General features: G+C 35.6%; 2 protein-coding genes across 3 annotated transcripts in view; both read right to left on the bottom strand.

Moving 5' to 3' along the window:
- The window catches only part of Cad96Cb (protocadherin Fat 4-like Cad96Ca), a 68809-nt gene that overhangs the window by 2943 nt on the left and 47933 nt on the right, over nucleotides 1-17933 (bottom strand). For both annotated transcript variants that reach the window (XM_074169538.1, XM_074169539.1), the window contains 3 exons: nucleotides 14917-15148; nucleotides 11464-11689; nucleotides 8906-9164 (listed from right to left, as the gene is read on the bottom strand). In XM_074169538.1, the coding sequence (XP_074025639.1) occupies nucleotides 8906-9164; nucleotides 11464-11689; nucleotides 14917-15148 (717 nt within the window). The remainder of the gene's footprint in view (nucleotides 1-8905; nucleotides 9165-11463; nucleotides 11690-14916; nucleotides 15149-17933) is intronic.
- On the bottom strand, nucleotides 2562-6216 carry LOC111506781 (rod outer segment membrane protein 1). The gene is made up of 2 exons (XM_023161986.2): nucleotides 5535-6216; nucleotides 2562-3115 (listed from the first exon to the last, which is right to left on the bottom strand). The coding sequence occupies exons 1-2, from the start codon at nucleotides 6125-6127 to the stop codon at nucleotides 2626-2628; spliced, it is 1083 nt and encodes a 360-aa protein (XP_023017754.2). The 5' UTR covers nucleotides 6128-6216; the 3' UTR covers nucleotides 2562-2625.

Here is a 17933-nt window from a genome sequence, read left to right as displayed (position 1 = left end):
AAGAATTGCATTTACCGGATACTCTGCGAGTTCGCATTGACGAGCACAAGAAACATACACAGCGAGGAGAAACCAGCAAATCTGGAATAGTAGAGCATGTTTCGATTCATTACCATAACACCAAGTGCTCTCAAACTGAAATCATCCACAAGGAGAAACACTGGTTTAAGAGAAAATTCAATGAAGCCGCATATATGTTGTCCAACAACGCATTTAGCCAAGCTAGCGTAAGGTTACGCAATATATGGAAACCCATAATCAAACGAAAAACAGCCGCCAAACAGTCGGCTTCCGCCAAACGGTCAGCTCCCGCCAAACGGTCAGCTCCCGCTAAACCAGTGAAGCGGAGAAGGAAAGAGGGAATAAGTGAATGCACTTGAATGACCCATAAATAGTCATCTCTCGGAGGAATAAGTCCAGTCATCACCCGAAGACGATTGTGGATACTAACAATCGAAACGTCGTGAAGTAACTTGGCTTGAACACTTTTAATTTTGAATTTTCATTTCTTGTTAATGGTTCAATTTTCAATTGTTGCTTGTATTTTATTTCATTGTAATCTCAGTTTTTTGCTTAGTATAATTGTAATTGTTCAGCTAATCTTTTTAATTTTATTGACTCTTTTAGGGATTTCAAATCATTTTATATCATATTAGACAATGGAATTCCGAACTAATGAAAATATATCATTGGACTCATCAACATAACATCAAGTGGTCCCAAGCTGAGATCATCCACAGGAAGGAACACTGGTTTAAGAGGAAATTCAAAGAAGCTGCATGTTTGTTGCCCAACGATGCATTTAGCCAAGCTAGCGTAGAGATACGCAACATATGGAAACCTTTAATCAAGCGGAAAAACTGTCAACTCCCACTAAACCGGTGAAGCGGAGAGAGAAGAATTTCTTTTTTTATTTCTTTTTACTCTGTAGTCATTTTCATTTTGTATCTGAATTATTTTATTCGTTCAATTGTATTTACATTCCAGGTCTTAATGCTTAATATAATTGACATTTTAACTATTCATACTAATTTTATTTGATCTTTCACATAATTCGAATGATAGTAGAACTAACTAATGTCCGAACTTAAGTCCAAACTGATAAAATTCACGGGAAAGAAGTTCTTTTCCAGAGGCGGCGTAAGGCGCCACCGCCGACAGCCTCGCGGTGCAAAGAGCCTCGCGCCTCAAAGCCGAAAATAATTTATAAAACGTAGGTATGGAAAATCCAAAAGCACACGTCATGGTTTTTTTTATAGATAATACGTTAGAAAATTCTCAACCTAAAGGTATTTAACTTCGGCGCACGAAAGCATGTTAAGTTATGAAATAATTATTTAAAAAATTATCATCTTTGTCGTTTCTAATCATTCGTTTTTATTTAGTCTGGCAACAATACTTGGCGTTGAGAGGCAATCGCAACCGGGGAATCCCCGGTGAGAAACCTCGGGACTTCCCCTTAATAGAAAACCAATCAAAGTATCACAGGCAGACGCAATCTTCCTCCATGTTCCTATAGTATAATTTCTAATAGTATTTGATGTGACAATAAGTAATAGTGTTACATAGTTTCAAAACGATAACAAGTGTTTAATAAGTAGAAATTCGGATTGTGTCCTGAAGAAAAATAATAGCATTTGCCTTCATTTTATTTATCAAAAATGAGGTAAGAAGTATTCATTATACTCATACTCATTTTTTTATAGTTTTCTTTACAAAACATTACATGATTAAAAATTATGTCTAGATATAATTTATTTCTCTGGAATTGCTAGAATTCACCATTTTTTTCATTGTATGTATTATATTTTATTAAACATATATTACGTGAAATATTAAAGTAGATAATATACAAAGTAATATTCTTATTATGTATTATATTCATCCAATTTTCATTCAGACTCATTAGTCCAATTCTTTATAAGTTAATTATAGGTACCTAAAGAAAGAGAAAATTACCATCAAATGTTATTATTTTTTTAACAGGTTACAGAATATTGGTGCATTCTTTCTAATTTATCAATCATGTCAGGCTTAGGCACTAAAAAAGATAGAGATAAAGTAAGAATCTGGTTCAGCAATAAAAGAAAATTTTTGTTTCTTTAACTAAAGTGAGTAAATAACAGTATATCAGTGACTTCAACTGGGGTTTTAATACGGCTACCCAGACATTCTTTTTTTTTATCACTTTTGAGTCGATTTTTTTTCAATTTTGTTGTTTAATATTCCAAAAAAGTACACAAGTATAAGTTTTAGTGTTTCTTAATGAATGAAAAATTGTTTTATTCGATTTTTTTATAAACCCTTCTTCTTGCATCACCAGAGGGTCTCGCGAAATGTACCTTGCCCAAATTAAATTTAGATCTTGCGCCGCCACTGTTCTTTTCCGGCAGGTATTTACCAGATCCTACTGTGTTGAAAGTTGAGAGAGATGAATGGTTCGAAAATTAATCAAGGAATATGTATTTTCTTGTTTTCTGAAAAATTTTGAAAACCTAGTAAGTCAAGTACTACAAACATTTTTTCAAGTAATATTTTCTGATTGATAAAAACTGCTAAAACTTGTTTTTCAAAAATCGCTATAATCAATACTCAATACAGGAACATTGAAATATATGGATATTTTTAGCTCATCAGTTCTTCGGGAACCGGTGGAGGTTCAGGAGGCACGACTGTCAAATTTTTCCCGGCTGATGCACATCCGAAGAGCCACACGGTATATAGCCTGCTGTGACCCTCGAACCTATTCTTTGCATAATGTGCCGTTTGCAAAAACCGCAAACAAATCACCAAAGCAACTTGCAGAATGATGAACAAAACCAAGTTTCCAACTATACTCCATCCCACTTCTTTCGTTTTCTTTCTGAGTCCATCGTAACAGCCTTTGGTAGAAATACTGAGGTTTTGCTCGGGGGTGTACAGATATGCTTTGCCGGTGGTTTCGATATTGTGGTGGATGCAGGGGAAGATCGAAGATATCGAACAACAGCTGAAGGGAGTGTTTCCTTGGGTGTTGTCTGTTGCTGCTTTTTTCACCAAGCTGGTATCGTACCATTTTATGTTGTACCACTCGTCGTATTTCTTGCTTCCACAGCATTGGAATTCAATCTGCAACCTTTGAAAAAGAAAATGAACTTTCTAGGGGGATCCTAAGATTTCAGGAGAGTTGTCACGAAGAAGCAGGTTCTCAGATTTCGTTTACTACTTGTTGAAAGTGGTCTACTTCGTCAATGCAAGACGAATGCTTTGTATTTTCGTAGATTATAAGTGATAGACAATTTCCCATCTTTCACTGCTTACAACATAATTTCATTTTATTCATGAGATGAAATACCTAGGCTCATTTATTGATATCGTAGGATATTTATGTTATCTCCCCAAAAACACAATTTGAGTTTTTCGTGAAACAAAATATTGAACGAATATGATGTTATTTTCAATATCGGAGTCAACTTATTCAAAGATATGATTTATTCAGCTTTTTGGTGAAGGTCTTTGTAATCATATCCCTTATGTTCTTAAGTTTACTCCAATAGCAAATTGGTGTGATATCAATGTGACATTTTTTCAGTTCACAAGAGAAGATCTGCCGTTGCCTGACCACAAGTAGTTTATTAGGTTATGAAAGTAGCTAACAGTTCTTCGAAACCACGAGTTTGCGTCCAAACACGGTATGCACACATGTGTTTATAACCCATTTTCCGTTTTCACGTTAATTACCGTAATTTGGCAAGGTGATTGTGATGTTATTTGTCCAAATGACACTGAAAGAAAATGTTCCATTTCACCGACTCTAGATATTCAATCCTAAAAAGCTTCCTGAAAGTTCCTATTGACACCACTGATAAAGAGCGGCTACACATAACAAGACAGTATTCGTAATATACAGTGCATTTCTTTAATGTCCCCCCCTATTATTTTTTAAACGTGTCAACTCAAAAAATTTAAATTTGGGATAATGAATTTAATGCATGAATACTTTATTTTGAAGTGAAATTGACATATATGAAACTTTCAAGATGGCGACTCGGCGCCATCTGGGAAAAACAATTAAATGGAAAGGGGGGTCTTGTGACACATCTTTTTGAAGCTTCTGACAAATGCTTCACAAGACTAGAATATAATGTCAATATCTTCAACTACTACAAAATGGCAGAACTTTTAATAATTGCCTGTATACATTGACATTCAACTGCATAATATGAGATGATAAGCTTGAGGTATTGAGGTCAGTTAAGAAGATGCTCGAAATGGTTGCCTTAAACTTCTTGATATATGAACAGCCTATCCGATATTTCACGCCGAACATTTTCGAACACAGTAACGTCAATATCTCTACAAATATTTATTATTCACTGCAGTATATTCAATATTGAAGCAAGTTCAGTTTCGTACACCTTTTGCTTCAAATAGGCCCATAGAAAAGTCCAAAGCTGTCAAATCTGGCGAGCGGGCTGGCCATTTTGTAGGACCTCGAAGGTCAATCCAACGACCGGAAAAGTAGTATCCAAATAGTTTCTTACTTGTCTGGAGTAATGTGGTGGTGCTCCATTGTGTTCATTGAAAATCCTTTCAGTCTCGTGGAAGTTACGCGTCGTACCGTAAATAAAAATCGCTTTAATTTTTTTTCCAATGGACGAGAATTGACCATTTTAGAGATTGTTGACGTGGTACCTTTCTACTAGTAAAATCGAAAACTAAATGAGAATATTCTTACTAAACAATAATGTTCATTGTCGTACTGATATTTTTTGTCGTTTTTATAAACAAAAAATAACTTAATAATACTTATCGGGTTGCTGGAATTGCCATATGGCAGATAAAAAGGAATATTTCTAGAAATATCGATATTAATGTGTTTGTCTTCAGAAAATTATTAAATGTTCCGCCATTTTGTAGTAGGTGAAGATATTGACTTCATATTCTAGGGTGTTGAAGTATTCGTCAGGAGCTTCAAAATGATGTGTCACAAGAACCCCCCTTTCCATTAAATTTTTTTCCCCAGATGGCGCCCTGTCACCATCTTGAAAGTTTCATCTGTCAATTTCAGTTCAAAATGAAGTGTTCATGCATTGATGCATTATCCCAAATTTCAATTTTTTGAGTTGACCCGTTCAAAAAATAAAAGGGGGGGTATTAAAGAAATGCCCTGTATAAGGTTTTTGTGCGGAAAGTGTGGCCTCCCTTATAGTCCAATAGTTGTTTGATATGCTACCATCTTCTCGCCAACCAAATCACCAAGAGACTCTTTATTAGTTTTTTAGGAACCAACTGCTGGGTTAATCGTCAATGCTAATGTATGGCATCCAAGGAAGGATTTTTTAGTGAGTAAACCTTGGATGCATGTCTAGTATTCCACCTTTTGCTCTAATAAATGAAGGAACAATCAATTAATACCATTACTGGTAGTTTCATCTATGTTTTCAACTACCGAGGAATCATTTAATTGGTCTGTATACCTACATTTCTACAACCCAGTTTTTGACTTAGTTCTGAATAGATATCTAATGAAAATGTTCCTATAAGAATCATACCTGTCGATTCTTTTCTTGTATAAAGAATTGCCAGAGTAATTATTCATCGCTTCGACTATCCCATTGTGCAGACCTTCATTCTCTGAATATACGTGGCTGAGAACGACTATTAGTAAAATAAACGTTATGCATATCAAAGCCACGGACATCATGAGCAAAATGTACAAAAACCAATTGAATTTATTCTGCTTCTTCCGATCGAATATTTTAAAGATGAAGAAAACGAATGCCACGTCCACCAGAAAGAAACACAGCACTGGTATAGCTTGCAGTACAGGCAACTTCGATCCATCTCCTTCGGACACCATGTTTATGTATTGCCCGAGGTGTTTTCTAATTCCAATTGAAGAGGCGAATAGTTTCAGAGAGAACAAGATACATAAAATAATCAGAGATAGGCTCATGGCGGTCAATAGTTTGATGGTGCGGAAAGTTATATCGAATTCGGGTCTCCCACATTTCACTGCCACTAGTTTTGCAGATTTTTCTTCATCACCACTTGCTGGTTCGCTGGGTGTTTCGGTTTCCTGAGATCTTGAAGGTTTAGTCCTGGGTAGTATTTTACCAAATTCAATTTTCACTTTTTTTCGCATAGTTGTACATTGACAGACAATCTGACAGCTGCTGACTAATTGCACTTAAGTCATAATTCTGTCTTGATGGAGTTTTCCACATAAGATTCCAGCTTCGACTAAAGTGTAATGATAACGATTGTTTCATGTAGTTTGCTGTTGACTTCTGCATTTTTCTAGCCCTGCATATTATTTCTAACTTTGGAATGTTGCAGTTTAACACACTTTAATGTAGCACTTTGTTAGGTTATACTTTGGTCCGGTTTCTCCACGTACTTAAATCAGTTTTAACCAACTTAACAAGCGTTTTTATTCATTATAATCTTGTTACGATTAAACTGAAATGGTATATTTTTAGGAGAGATTAATGTTTGGGAAAGAAAGTTTTTGGTTTTAGTTCGAGTCGAGCATTCGTAGCGATCAGATGTATTGAGACGAAAGTGAATAGTACTGAAGTAAGTTCTACTGTGAACAATAAAAACTACCTAGGAGCAAAAACCAAAGTTTTTATCAGGATTACTCGTGTGCAATGCACGCAAACTAATATTTATTTTCAGATAAAAATTTCTTGTGCCATTGAAGGATGGACCAAATAATAGAGAAACTGGCCGATGAGAATCGCCAACTCTGGGAAGTGGACAGAGAATATGATAACAACATTACCAAACTGATGGAGGAACTTAAAAGCATGAAAGCAAGGATATTGGAACTGGAGAAAGGAAAGAAAAAGAAAGACTGCGAAAAAACTAGGAAGGAAAACGAAAAATCACACCCTGAAAAAGGGAAAAATAAGGACAACGAAAATACACTCCCTGAAGAAGAGACCCGAAAACAACAAAAAGTAAGTGACAAAAAACACCCTGAAGGAGGAAATAATAAAGTGGACTCGCGAACCTTCAAAAGGCCACGCAGCCCAGCAGAGAGTACAGAATCCGATTCGGAAGACGGATTCGAAAAAGTAGAGAAGAAGCCAAACTGACGCATTAGATGGCGCTTAGCGCAAGAGAAAGCGGAAAAAGCAAAAAACGACGAACACGAGGCCATATACACGTTGACACAGAAAACAGCTGCCGTTGAAGAAATGGTGCCAACTACTGAAAAAAAAAGCAGAAGCACCGATCAATAATGAGCCAGCAGTTGCGCCAACTGAAAAAGTATGACCAACAAATAAAGAAGTGCTGCCAACCGCTGAAAAAGCGGCAGAAACAACGGCAGACAACACAATGCCACCACCAATCGTGCGCCACGATTCAAGGAAATGGAACGAGATTTCTAAGGATCTTGAAATAAAGAAGATTAAATATAACAAAGCTAAACTAATAAAGGATGACATCTATATACATTCAACGACGAGACAGAATGTCGTAAAGTCACCAGATATATGGAAGACAGGAAACTGGACTTCCATACTTACTCTATTGAGAAGGAGATTCCTTTACATGCTGTTATCCTCGGAATCCCAGAAAATGTGGAGGCGGAGGATGTCACAAATGACCTCGTAAAACAAAGATTCAATGTGATTGAATGTCACCGAATGAAATCAAGGCGCATAAGGAACACGCTATCTCTATTCCTGGTAAAAGTGCCAAAAACAGAGGAAAAGATCTTCGCACTGAGAACGTGCGTGAATCTCATAGTGCGGGCGGAACCGCTAAGAACAAATAAGGGACAAGTGTCTCAATGTCACAGGTGTCAGTTCTTCGGGAACGCATAACGATATGTGAAATGTGGTGAAAACCACGAGAGCCGAGACTATAAGAAGACCAGGGATATGCCAACGAAATGCGCTAACTGTCTGGAAGCACATCCGACGAGCTACAAGGGGGTTGCAAAATGTTGCCCAGATCGACGAAAACAGCATGGAACAGGCCCAGACAAGTGGAAAGTCAGAGGCCTAGACAACAGCCGACAGCCAAAAAGACACCACCGCAGACAGACGAAACCAGCAATGACCTAATGTATGTCTTAGGAAATCTTTCGACCGAGCAGCAGAGGATCGCGCAAGCGGTATTAGCTGCATTACTACACGCATCTGGAAAACAATGCCAGCACGGATTCCAGAATGATTAGAATCGCTAAAAATAGGATCGTGGAACATCAACGGTGCCACAGAAAGGAAAAACGAGCTCCCAGAACTGTTATCACGGCTAAGCATAGATGTCATGGCAATCCAGGAGATAAGGATACGTAGCAACAACAATTTCCGCATCCCAGGATACACAACATACAGGTCAGATAGGCCAGGGGGGCGCCACGCCGCAGGGGGCGCTACTAGTAGAAACATAACTAGCACAACATAAAGACAGAAAACCGGAACGACAATTCGGAGAGGCAGTATATTGAAAAAATCTTTGTATAGTCATAATATTTTAACACAGTTTGTTAAGTGTGAACACTTATGTTTGGCTGGGTTAGTGTGTATAGATTTTTCACAGTAAATGCTGAGTAACTAGCTGAATACTTCCTAGGCAAAACAGAGAAAACAACAGGAGGAATACTGAGTCTAGTACAAAAAATGCAAACATTTCCAGGATTTTTGATCGACCGACGTGAATAAAAAATCCAAACATGTTGGAAGGGCCATGTAGTGGTTTTCATCAAGATTTCGACTTGCATCTTTTCGAGTTCTTCACTTTTTCAAAGTCTGAAATCTCGAGGAAAAAGTCGAAATGAAATAAAATCTTATAGTGTGGCTCTTCTACGGCTTCGTACATACCGAATTAATTTAAAAAACAAATCATAACTCCTTATTTCTCATTGGCGATTGCACATTTTTGGTACATGAACTGAAGTACTCACTCGATCATCACCCCAACTCAATTTCTTCACCCTGTTAGAAGCGTCCGATGAAGGCCACACAGGCGGAGGTTGAGGGGCGGGGTGCACTTTCGGACTGGGTATCCTCGACTTCATCTCGCTGGAAATCCCGCCCAAGGCAGATGCAGTTGGCGTCCCAGATCTGCCACCGAACATGGGGTTGCTGATTTTCTTGGCACCACTAACGGGGGTCTGCTTTTGTGATTGAAAGGATGCTACTTCCGAGTGGGAATTTTTCTTTCTGCAAAAAAGTATTTCAAATATTTTTTATTGTGACAACTTAATGTAGAAAAATTAAAGCTGAGTTGAAACCACAAGTGTATTCCTTCAGACACCCTTCATTAATAATAATAATGATAAATATCAGCTTAATTGCCCAAAGAACATTAGGTCTTATTTTGACAAAGCTGCAAATTTTCATCGGTCATCAGAAACATAAACATATATATATATATATATATATATATATATATATATATATATATATATATATATATGTATATGTGTGTATGTATATATATATATATATATATGTATATGTGTGTATGTATATATATATATATATATATATATATATATATATATATATATATATATATATATATATACATATATACATATATACTCGCATATACAGATGCAGATATACATATCTATACACACACATATACATATATAGGGTAGGTACAAATAATATTAAAATTGATTGAAGATATCATACAATAAAAAAATACTAAAACAGTTTCAAATATTCAAATGCAGCATACCAAACTTAGTTTAATAAAACATACAGTTGACAAAATAACTTAGAGAAAGCGGTCCTCATAGAACTCTTCTAAACTATAATAGGGTCTACAACATAATGAGTCTTTTACTGATTTTCGAAATACACAGTTATCCTCTAAAATTTTAATATGGTCAGGTAAATGATTAAACATCTTGAGACCATTATAGTCTTTGACTAGAGTAGAGGCTAGTATGGGTAATCTTAGGTCGTTAGATTGATGAAGGGCTTAATAATTGGAGTAACCACTGAATATAAATTTGGTTTGTTAATCAAACATACTTTTTCTAAAATAAAGATTCCAAAAACTGTCAAGATTTTATGTAATTCAAATAGTGGTTTGCAGGAGTCTCGACTTTTGGCATTGCACACGAATCTTATAGCCCTTTTCTGAATAATGAACACCGTCTGCATTTGAGTTTTGCAACATACTCCCCAAAAAGGAATTCCATACCTTAAATGCGACTCAACAAGTGAGAAATAAGCCGATTTAGCGGCAGACAAACCATGATCCTTATAAGTTATTCTCACTGCAAAACACCCTGAGGCTAGCTTTTTATTGAGGGTTACAATGTGATCAGCAAATTTGAGTTTATTATCAATTATTACCCCCAAAAATTTAGTACTAGGTCTGTCTTCAAATATCCTGTCCGCGTCCTGTGTTGGTAAAGGAATGCTGTCAATAAAGCAGCGGAATGATTTTAAATTTGTTTTGGAAATATTGAAAGACAGCAGATTAGAGTCGCACCACTTTTTTAATTTTTTTATATCTGCACTTATGATCTCGTGGAGATTACATAAAGTTTTATCACGCCCTAATATTGTGGTGTTATCGGCGAATAGGATAAATTTTCCTTCTATATCGATAGATGCGGCTTTATATTTTACCGTCACGAATGTAGTATATATGTCACCATTTTCTATAGTTTTCAAAGAAATCATATTACGTTAATCACAAAACAAAAGCAAACCTATCTTTTTGACTTTCTCAAGATTAAGAACTTAATACCTATTACATATAGGTGTAACTTCTTTCAGTTACAATCTTCAACTACCAGTCTTCAAAAATGCCTTTTATCTCTTGGTCCAAATGGATATTATTTGTACAATTAATTTGTATTGAATTCCTGGCATTGTCAACCAGTGGTTGTGGAATTTTCAATCCACTGAATACTGCTGAACGGATCTGCTTCCGGTTGAAGGTGAACATCAGAATTCTTACCGTGCCTTAAGAAAAGCTCTGCGGATCTGGTTGATCATTTTTATTGATGTTCCCCCAAAAGCAATTTTATGTTGCCTAAACTGACTCAATAAGATGCAAAATCTTAATGGATTAAATAATTTAAAGAAAATCACTGTGGTTTTGCCAGGATTGTAAGTGTTCCACGGACAATCGTAAGTTTTTTACTTGCACTTGCCTAAATTTGAAGAAAAACAGTTTGGGACTGTTCTTTGTGTGATTTTATTTGTCGAATGTGAGCAAAGTGGTATAACAGAACCATGAAGTTGAAGTTTCTCATCTAGATCTTGTTCAACCACGGTACACGTGGACATCTATGGCAAGATTGTTGCAAGAGGTGTTGAGCAGAAAAAATCATTCATACACTGTGTTCTTGGCAAATAGCAACTGAAGTAAATCATTTTTATGAAGATTTCATTACTGAAGAATCTCTTTAAATAGTTTTTTATTTCTGAATGATTAGAACGAACTGAGAAATAATATTTAATAAAAGTAATGAAACTCAAAAATACTTACACTTTACAAATATAAGCGATCAATATGATCACGACGAACGTTAAAAGTAACAATATTGCACCTAGTCCGGCCAAAAGAAGGAGACCTTCATTACTTTTTTTACTGGAAGTTATACCAGACTTGTCTCCAGTTTCCGAAAAATGGACGGTAACTGGAACTGTTGCGGTTTTTGGGGGTGTTCCGCTATCGGTTGCTATTACAGCAAAGTTGGCAACACCTTTAAAACCTGTCAAGAAAAAAAAATAATTAGTGAACTTTCATATTGTATAAATTGAAAGGGGGAAAGCTTTGGCTTTCTACTTTTCCATTTTCATACAAAAAATATGAGAATCTTCCAAGAAAGGAAAAAAAAAAAATTCCAAAATAAACTGTAAACAAAGATGTGTAGTTCATGCAAAGAAGTGACTTTCAGACAGAAACTGAAAGAAAATAGAGGGTGTCTCGCTATAAAATAGCTTCCTCAAGCATAAACTTTATGGTTGAGGTGTCGCGGTTTTCGTGAAACCCTTTATGGTGAAAATCATACAATAAATTGTATTAATTAGTTTTTTAATATGGATTAAAAAACATTTTTTCCTATTCAGTTTGTACTACAAAAATTCGTCATGAAATAGAATCAGATATCATTCACAGGATTTCAACACAATAAAGTATAAGAAAGAGGTGAACTTTCACTGACATGAAACACTGTCATCTTCATCGGACAACCGATGTTCCGATATAAGGCACTTGCCTTATTGTCTCTTCAGCAACAATCTGGATAATATTATTACATGAAGCACTCAATCAATTCATGAAATCATGACTTTATATCACGAATGGCTGGGATTAAATCAAATAAGCGAATGAATGTCATATTGCCGTACTGGCATTGATGACATGAGTAGATTTAACTCATTCGTGACATAAGGTCGTAATTTTATGAATGAATTGAGTAGTTCATCTTGTAATGTTATCCATATTGGTGCTGAAGATGGAATAAGGCGAGTGCCGAAACATTGGATGACCGCATTGAGGTGTCTATTCCATGAAAGTGAAATTTTATCTCTAGTATTTTCAGAATGAAGGAGAAAGTAAATGAAAACTATCTTAACATTAAATTTATATAAAGTCCCATAAGTCGTGGTGCAAACTGACGTAGGTAATGTAGGAGATCAATTTTGATAAAGAAGTTCATATAATGGTGACAGGAGGTCCGATTCCTCACCGTTTTTGACATTTATATTTGTGAATTTTATAGAAAATCTTATTTTTTGGTTACAGACAATATTTTTTTGGTAAAATTATATTTTATGCTGATCAAAACAAGGTCTCATTTTTTTTAATAATTCCAAATCCTCATTTTTTTAATAAGGTGCTCTCGTCCCTAAAATAAAAATGAAATTATCACTAATTTGGGCTTAAAATTGTCTGTGCTTACATCTCAAGGCTATATCATTAGCGGCACACTAATAAAAACAAGCATCCTGACCATCGAGTTTTTATTCGCATACCCCACATTGCATACCTCGAGGGCTATATCCCTGGACGACCACATCGGGAAACCTGACGTAATTTCTCCCTTGTCTTATAAATCTATGACCTGTAACGAAAATTGAGAATACCCCAAGTATGATGAAACAAATCGCAGTAAACAACAACTTCGACCCCAACATGATTCATCACATCCTTGACAAAAAACTTTTCAAACAGGCCAGTAACCAAGTATACTCCCACATTAAAAATAACAATAACACCAACAAAACACTCACTTATACAGGAAAATTATCAGATGAACAAAGAGATTACAAACAAAAGAGAACATTAACATATAAACAAGTCAAACATAGACAAAGATGAATATTACTGGAGTTATTTCCCAACACCAAACCGTTATTTTAACACTTCGACACGTGTTTCGATCACCAAGTGATAATATTGAAGAAGATCAATAATTAGCTGATGATTAACCTATATAGGTTCATCTAGTTTTTAGAAAATTCTACAATTAAAGAAGAACAACATAACAAAAGTTAATACAATAAAGTATAAAATACTACTAAATCTGTTTTGAAATCTGTTTTTTCCGTTAACCAGCTGTCGCACCCCTACGAACGACAACCCTCAGAAGTCGAAACTTGTGCGAGCTAAGGATTAACGAGGTATTACCTTTTAACGTGTGATTCCTAACACGGGTTGGATGGTAGCAAGTGAAGATCGATCGTTCAGACTAAGGCTTGAACCACCGACCAACACAGCAGTCAATTCGAGTGAGTCAAGTCAAGTCAAGTCAAGTCAATTCGAGTGATGCTTGGCTACCGACCGACCGACTGAGTATAAATACTTACTATTAACATGTCATTGTGACCAATTATTCATTGGTAACATGTGATAATTTTCTTTTCTCCTTTATAAAAAAAATTTCTTCATGTAAGTATTTTATATTTCATTGTATTAACTGTAGCTGTAGCCTATATAGGTTCGGAACATGTACTGATTGATGGTTTTACCATTCTAACATCTGAGGGTGACAATAAATTGAGAAGCCGACTTTGAGTTTTCATGCATATCATGGACTTCTTCCACAGGTTTTTTTAAACGACCAACAAGAAATTATTTACTCACCATTATTGACCTTGTTTTTGTAAAATGTATAAAAAATAGTTTGTTGAGCAATACATATTTTTTCACGCAATTTACTGGAATCAATATACAAATCTACTCTATGAAAAATATAATTAATTAGCATAAGGATTGAAGAATATCAATTATTTCGGATTTGGGGTCCTCTGCTCATACTTTGAGCCTCCATACCTTCAAATCCGGTCCTGGCCATAAATTCTAATTTGATTTGTACCATGTATGTGGCAATGATAATGAGCAAGAAATGGTCAAGGTAACAAACGCTTTATTTTATGGGGAATAATATCGTATTCATCTAAATAGCTTTCCAATTATGTGATGAAAATGCATCTCAGTTAAGTAACACTTTCTTGTGAGATTTCATCTAGACAGTTTACAAAACCGCAACACGTGTTTCATATGATATATCTGTTGGATAGCAAAAAACGTGTTGCGATTTTGTAAGCTGTCCAGTAAAAATTATATGTGAGCATTATTTCAAACATCAAAATGGGTATGGTAAGACATTCTTAAAAATGAAGTCATGTCATATACCTATGAAAGAATAAAAATATGAAGTGTTTGTTTTTGTCATGTCTCAAAGAAAATAGATAGAGTTTTCGATGAAAACTTACTACTGCATCCGTCATATTTTAATCAATTCATAGCAAACCTTAATAAATCATACAAATGAACCTTCATTTTCTATTCATTGGTGAAGATCGTATAAACACCGGTTCAGTAGTTTTCCTATTTTCCCCTTCAGGAATGCATCCTGACTACGTCACTGGAAACATTCATTCAAGCCAGTTTGAATCATGACTATTTCTGTATAAATCGCGTTATTATTACCTTGAGGATTTCTCAACCTCAACTCCCCATTTTGCGATATGGAGAAAAGGGTGGCGTTGACTCCGGTCAAGGAAAGGGTGAGCTTGTCGTTCTTGTCTCCATCGGCGGCTTCGATCCTCCCCAATAACTCTTCCGGCTGACCAGCGATGAAGAACTCGTAGTGCGGGTAACGGAACCTCGGTTCCCATTCGTTGACGTCTTCAACTGTTATATTCACCACGCAAGAGTCGTTCTGTAATATGTGTGACCAAACGATTAAAATATACATTCGTTTCTGTTATGATATTTTAATATTTTTTTTGAAGTTTTAGACTACAACGATTACAAATCGACGGTTTCAAAAGGTTATTTTACATTTATATCTACAAGAACCATACCAGTCCACTTATCTGTGTTAGGAATCATACGTTAAAAGGTAAGATCTCGTTAATCCTTAGCTCATACAAGTTTCGACTGCTGAGGGTTATCGTTCGTAGGGGTGCAACAGCTGGTTAACGTAAAAACATATTTTTAAACAGATCTTAGTAAGTTCACGAATATTACCCCAACACCAAATATTTTTAACACCTCGACACGTGTTTCGATCACCAAGTGATCATCTTCAAGAGGAAGATTGAACTTCCGCGTGTGTAATCTTCCTCTTGAAGATGATCACTTGGTGATCGAAACACGTGTCGAGGTGTTGAAATAATGGTCTGGTATTGGGTTAGAACTCCAGTGATATTCACTACTAAACCAAAGGTTCCAAACAGTGCATCACAAGTTAGTAAGTTCACCTGGAATTTGAGATATCCAGCTACAAACTCGTGTGAACTTGTATTTCGACATCCTAAAAAAAGTCTCAAAACCTACATTTTTTGCAAATATGTTTCCTATGGATTTTTCGCTATTTGTTTTCGTTATCATCGTTATATTGTCATTAAAAATTTATTAATTAATGATGAATTCATAATTATCAATAATTTTCATTCCTCATTGACTATTACATTATATTTAATAATTATTTTATTTACATAACTATTTTTAATTCAAGTATGAATTTATTCAATTACCTGCCCGTGTAATTATAAAATTGTTGAGCAAACTACTTGAATTATATTTCAATTCTAATATAATTTATATTAATAACTTCTTAAATGAATAAAAAAAAAGAAAAACATGTTCTATCAACATATATTTATAATTGTGGAAATTAAAAAAATTAATAAATCGATGGATGAAGCCGTGTTACTACGTGATAGGAAATTATCATAAAAAATGAGAATTGAAATTTTCTGTTTTTTACCACTTTTCTTTGTAACTAACGTTACTGCAGTTTCGTCCTATAAGCCTGGTGGCCGAAGGCTTTACAAAAACGGCCCAGGCCAAGCTCTCTGGCTTACAGAGACAAGCTTGTCTGGCCATCAGTGGTGCCATCAGTTCCACACCGTCAGCGGCCATGGAGATCCTTCTAGATCTACCTCCTCTCCACATATTTCTGGAGAGAGAGGCTAGATGGACTGCATATAGACATATAGGCACATCGCCAATAGCACAAAGCAATCAAAGCAAAGTACTGTAGACTGCTGGCTGGGAATGACCTCTGATATAATACCTCCAACTGTCAACTACAAATTGCCTTATACTGTACTTTTCCCTAGTAGAGAGGATTAGATCCTCCGGGAGAAGTAAATTTAAAGAGCAGATAGTTGTTGGTTCACAGATGAATCAAGAACACTTTCGGGCTCTGGTGCAGGTGTATTCAGTTGCAGACCAAGAACAGAGATATCAACCTGCCTAGGGACCTATGCGACTGTATTACAAGCAGAAATCTATACTATTGAATTGTGTGCGGAGAGATTGGTAGATTCCAACCTCACACACAAGTGAAGCGGCGTTGGAAGCTCTTGGCTCCTACCGAGCAACGTCTAAATTTTATTGGTAGCAAATTGACAAAAATGACTCTCCTCGATAGGAAGACTTAACAGATTGTCTATGGTCTGGATTCCTGGCCATGCTGGCCTGGAAGGTAATGAGGCTGCTGACTCCCTTGTAAAGGAGGGTGCTGCAAGCAGCTTCAGCGGACCAGAACCTGTCATTGGCATCACTTTAGGCTTTGGCAAAAACAGATTGAAAACCTGAACGGCAAGAATATTTATGCACTTCTGGCTTAATCTTCTATCTTTCTTCACTCCACATCAGTGGTGTGTATTATTCTGCATTATTTTAATCGAACTGATGTTCATAATGTGAACATCAGACACTATTCAAAAGGTCATTTACATATACGATTGCTGAATTCTATAACAAACTGCCACCTTCCTTTCGGTCGAAATCTATTTCCAGTTTCAAGTACTGCCTGAAAAAACACCTTCTGAAAAATCAATAATACCCGAATATATTCTATGACACATTGGCTCCTGTAGGCCATAGCTAAAATATTTGTAGTATCCTTATGTTTGTATCGATATCCGCCTTATGAATTAAATGTTGTACCCGCTATCACAATTCCAATTTTATTTTAGGTCCTTTGTTATTTTTTTTTTGTGTTTCATCTTTTTCATTTTTTTTGTATTTGTATTTGTATTTGTTTTTCTCCATGTTGTATCATGTTATTTCAGCTGTCAATAAATTCATTTATTATTATTATTAATATCAATTCTGATTCAGAATTTACTTTTCGTACAATATTTTTTTTATAAGTGTGATAGAAACGCCTTATTCACAATCCTTTCCGCTCACTAGTACAAGAAATGTTCCAGTTCAGCCAAAATTCAACAGTTATTTCAGTTGAGTTGATGTTTTCAAACCAATTACTATTGTTAGTATGAACTTTATAAGTCATATTATAATATTATTAACGGCATCTTCATTTTCAGTATTATTCGTCATAGTCTTCAATGGTTGTATTCACTACGCAAGACGTTTTAATTGCAGATTATGAGTGATTTATTGCTTTCCACTCTGTAGATGGAATTAGTGCATAAGGAGAAATGTCTGAAGTGGTCTATATAAATTTCACACAAATCTCTTGGAAA

This window comes from Leptinotarsa decemlineata, unplaced genomic scaffold (genome assembly GCF_025532065.1).
Source record: "Leptinotarsa decemlineata unplaced genomic scaffold, Ldec_3_MD MMD2_P_RNA_scaffold_5, whole genome shotgun sequence".
Taxonomy (NCBI): domain Eukaryota; kingdom Metazoa; phylum Arthropoda; class Insecta; order Coleoptera; family Chrysomelidae; genus Leptinotarsa; species Leptinotarsa decemlineata.
The sequence above is the reverse complement of the archived record's forward strand: the minus strand, read 5'-3'. Positions and strand labels throughout refer to the sequence as shown.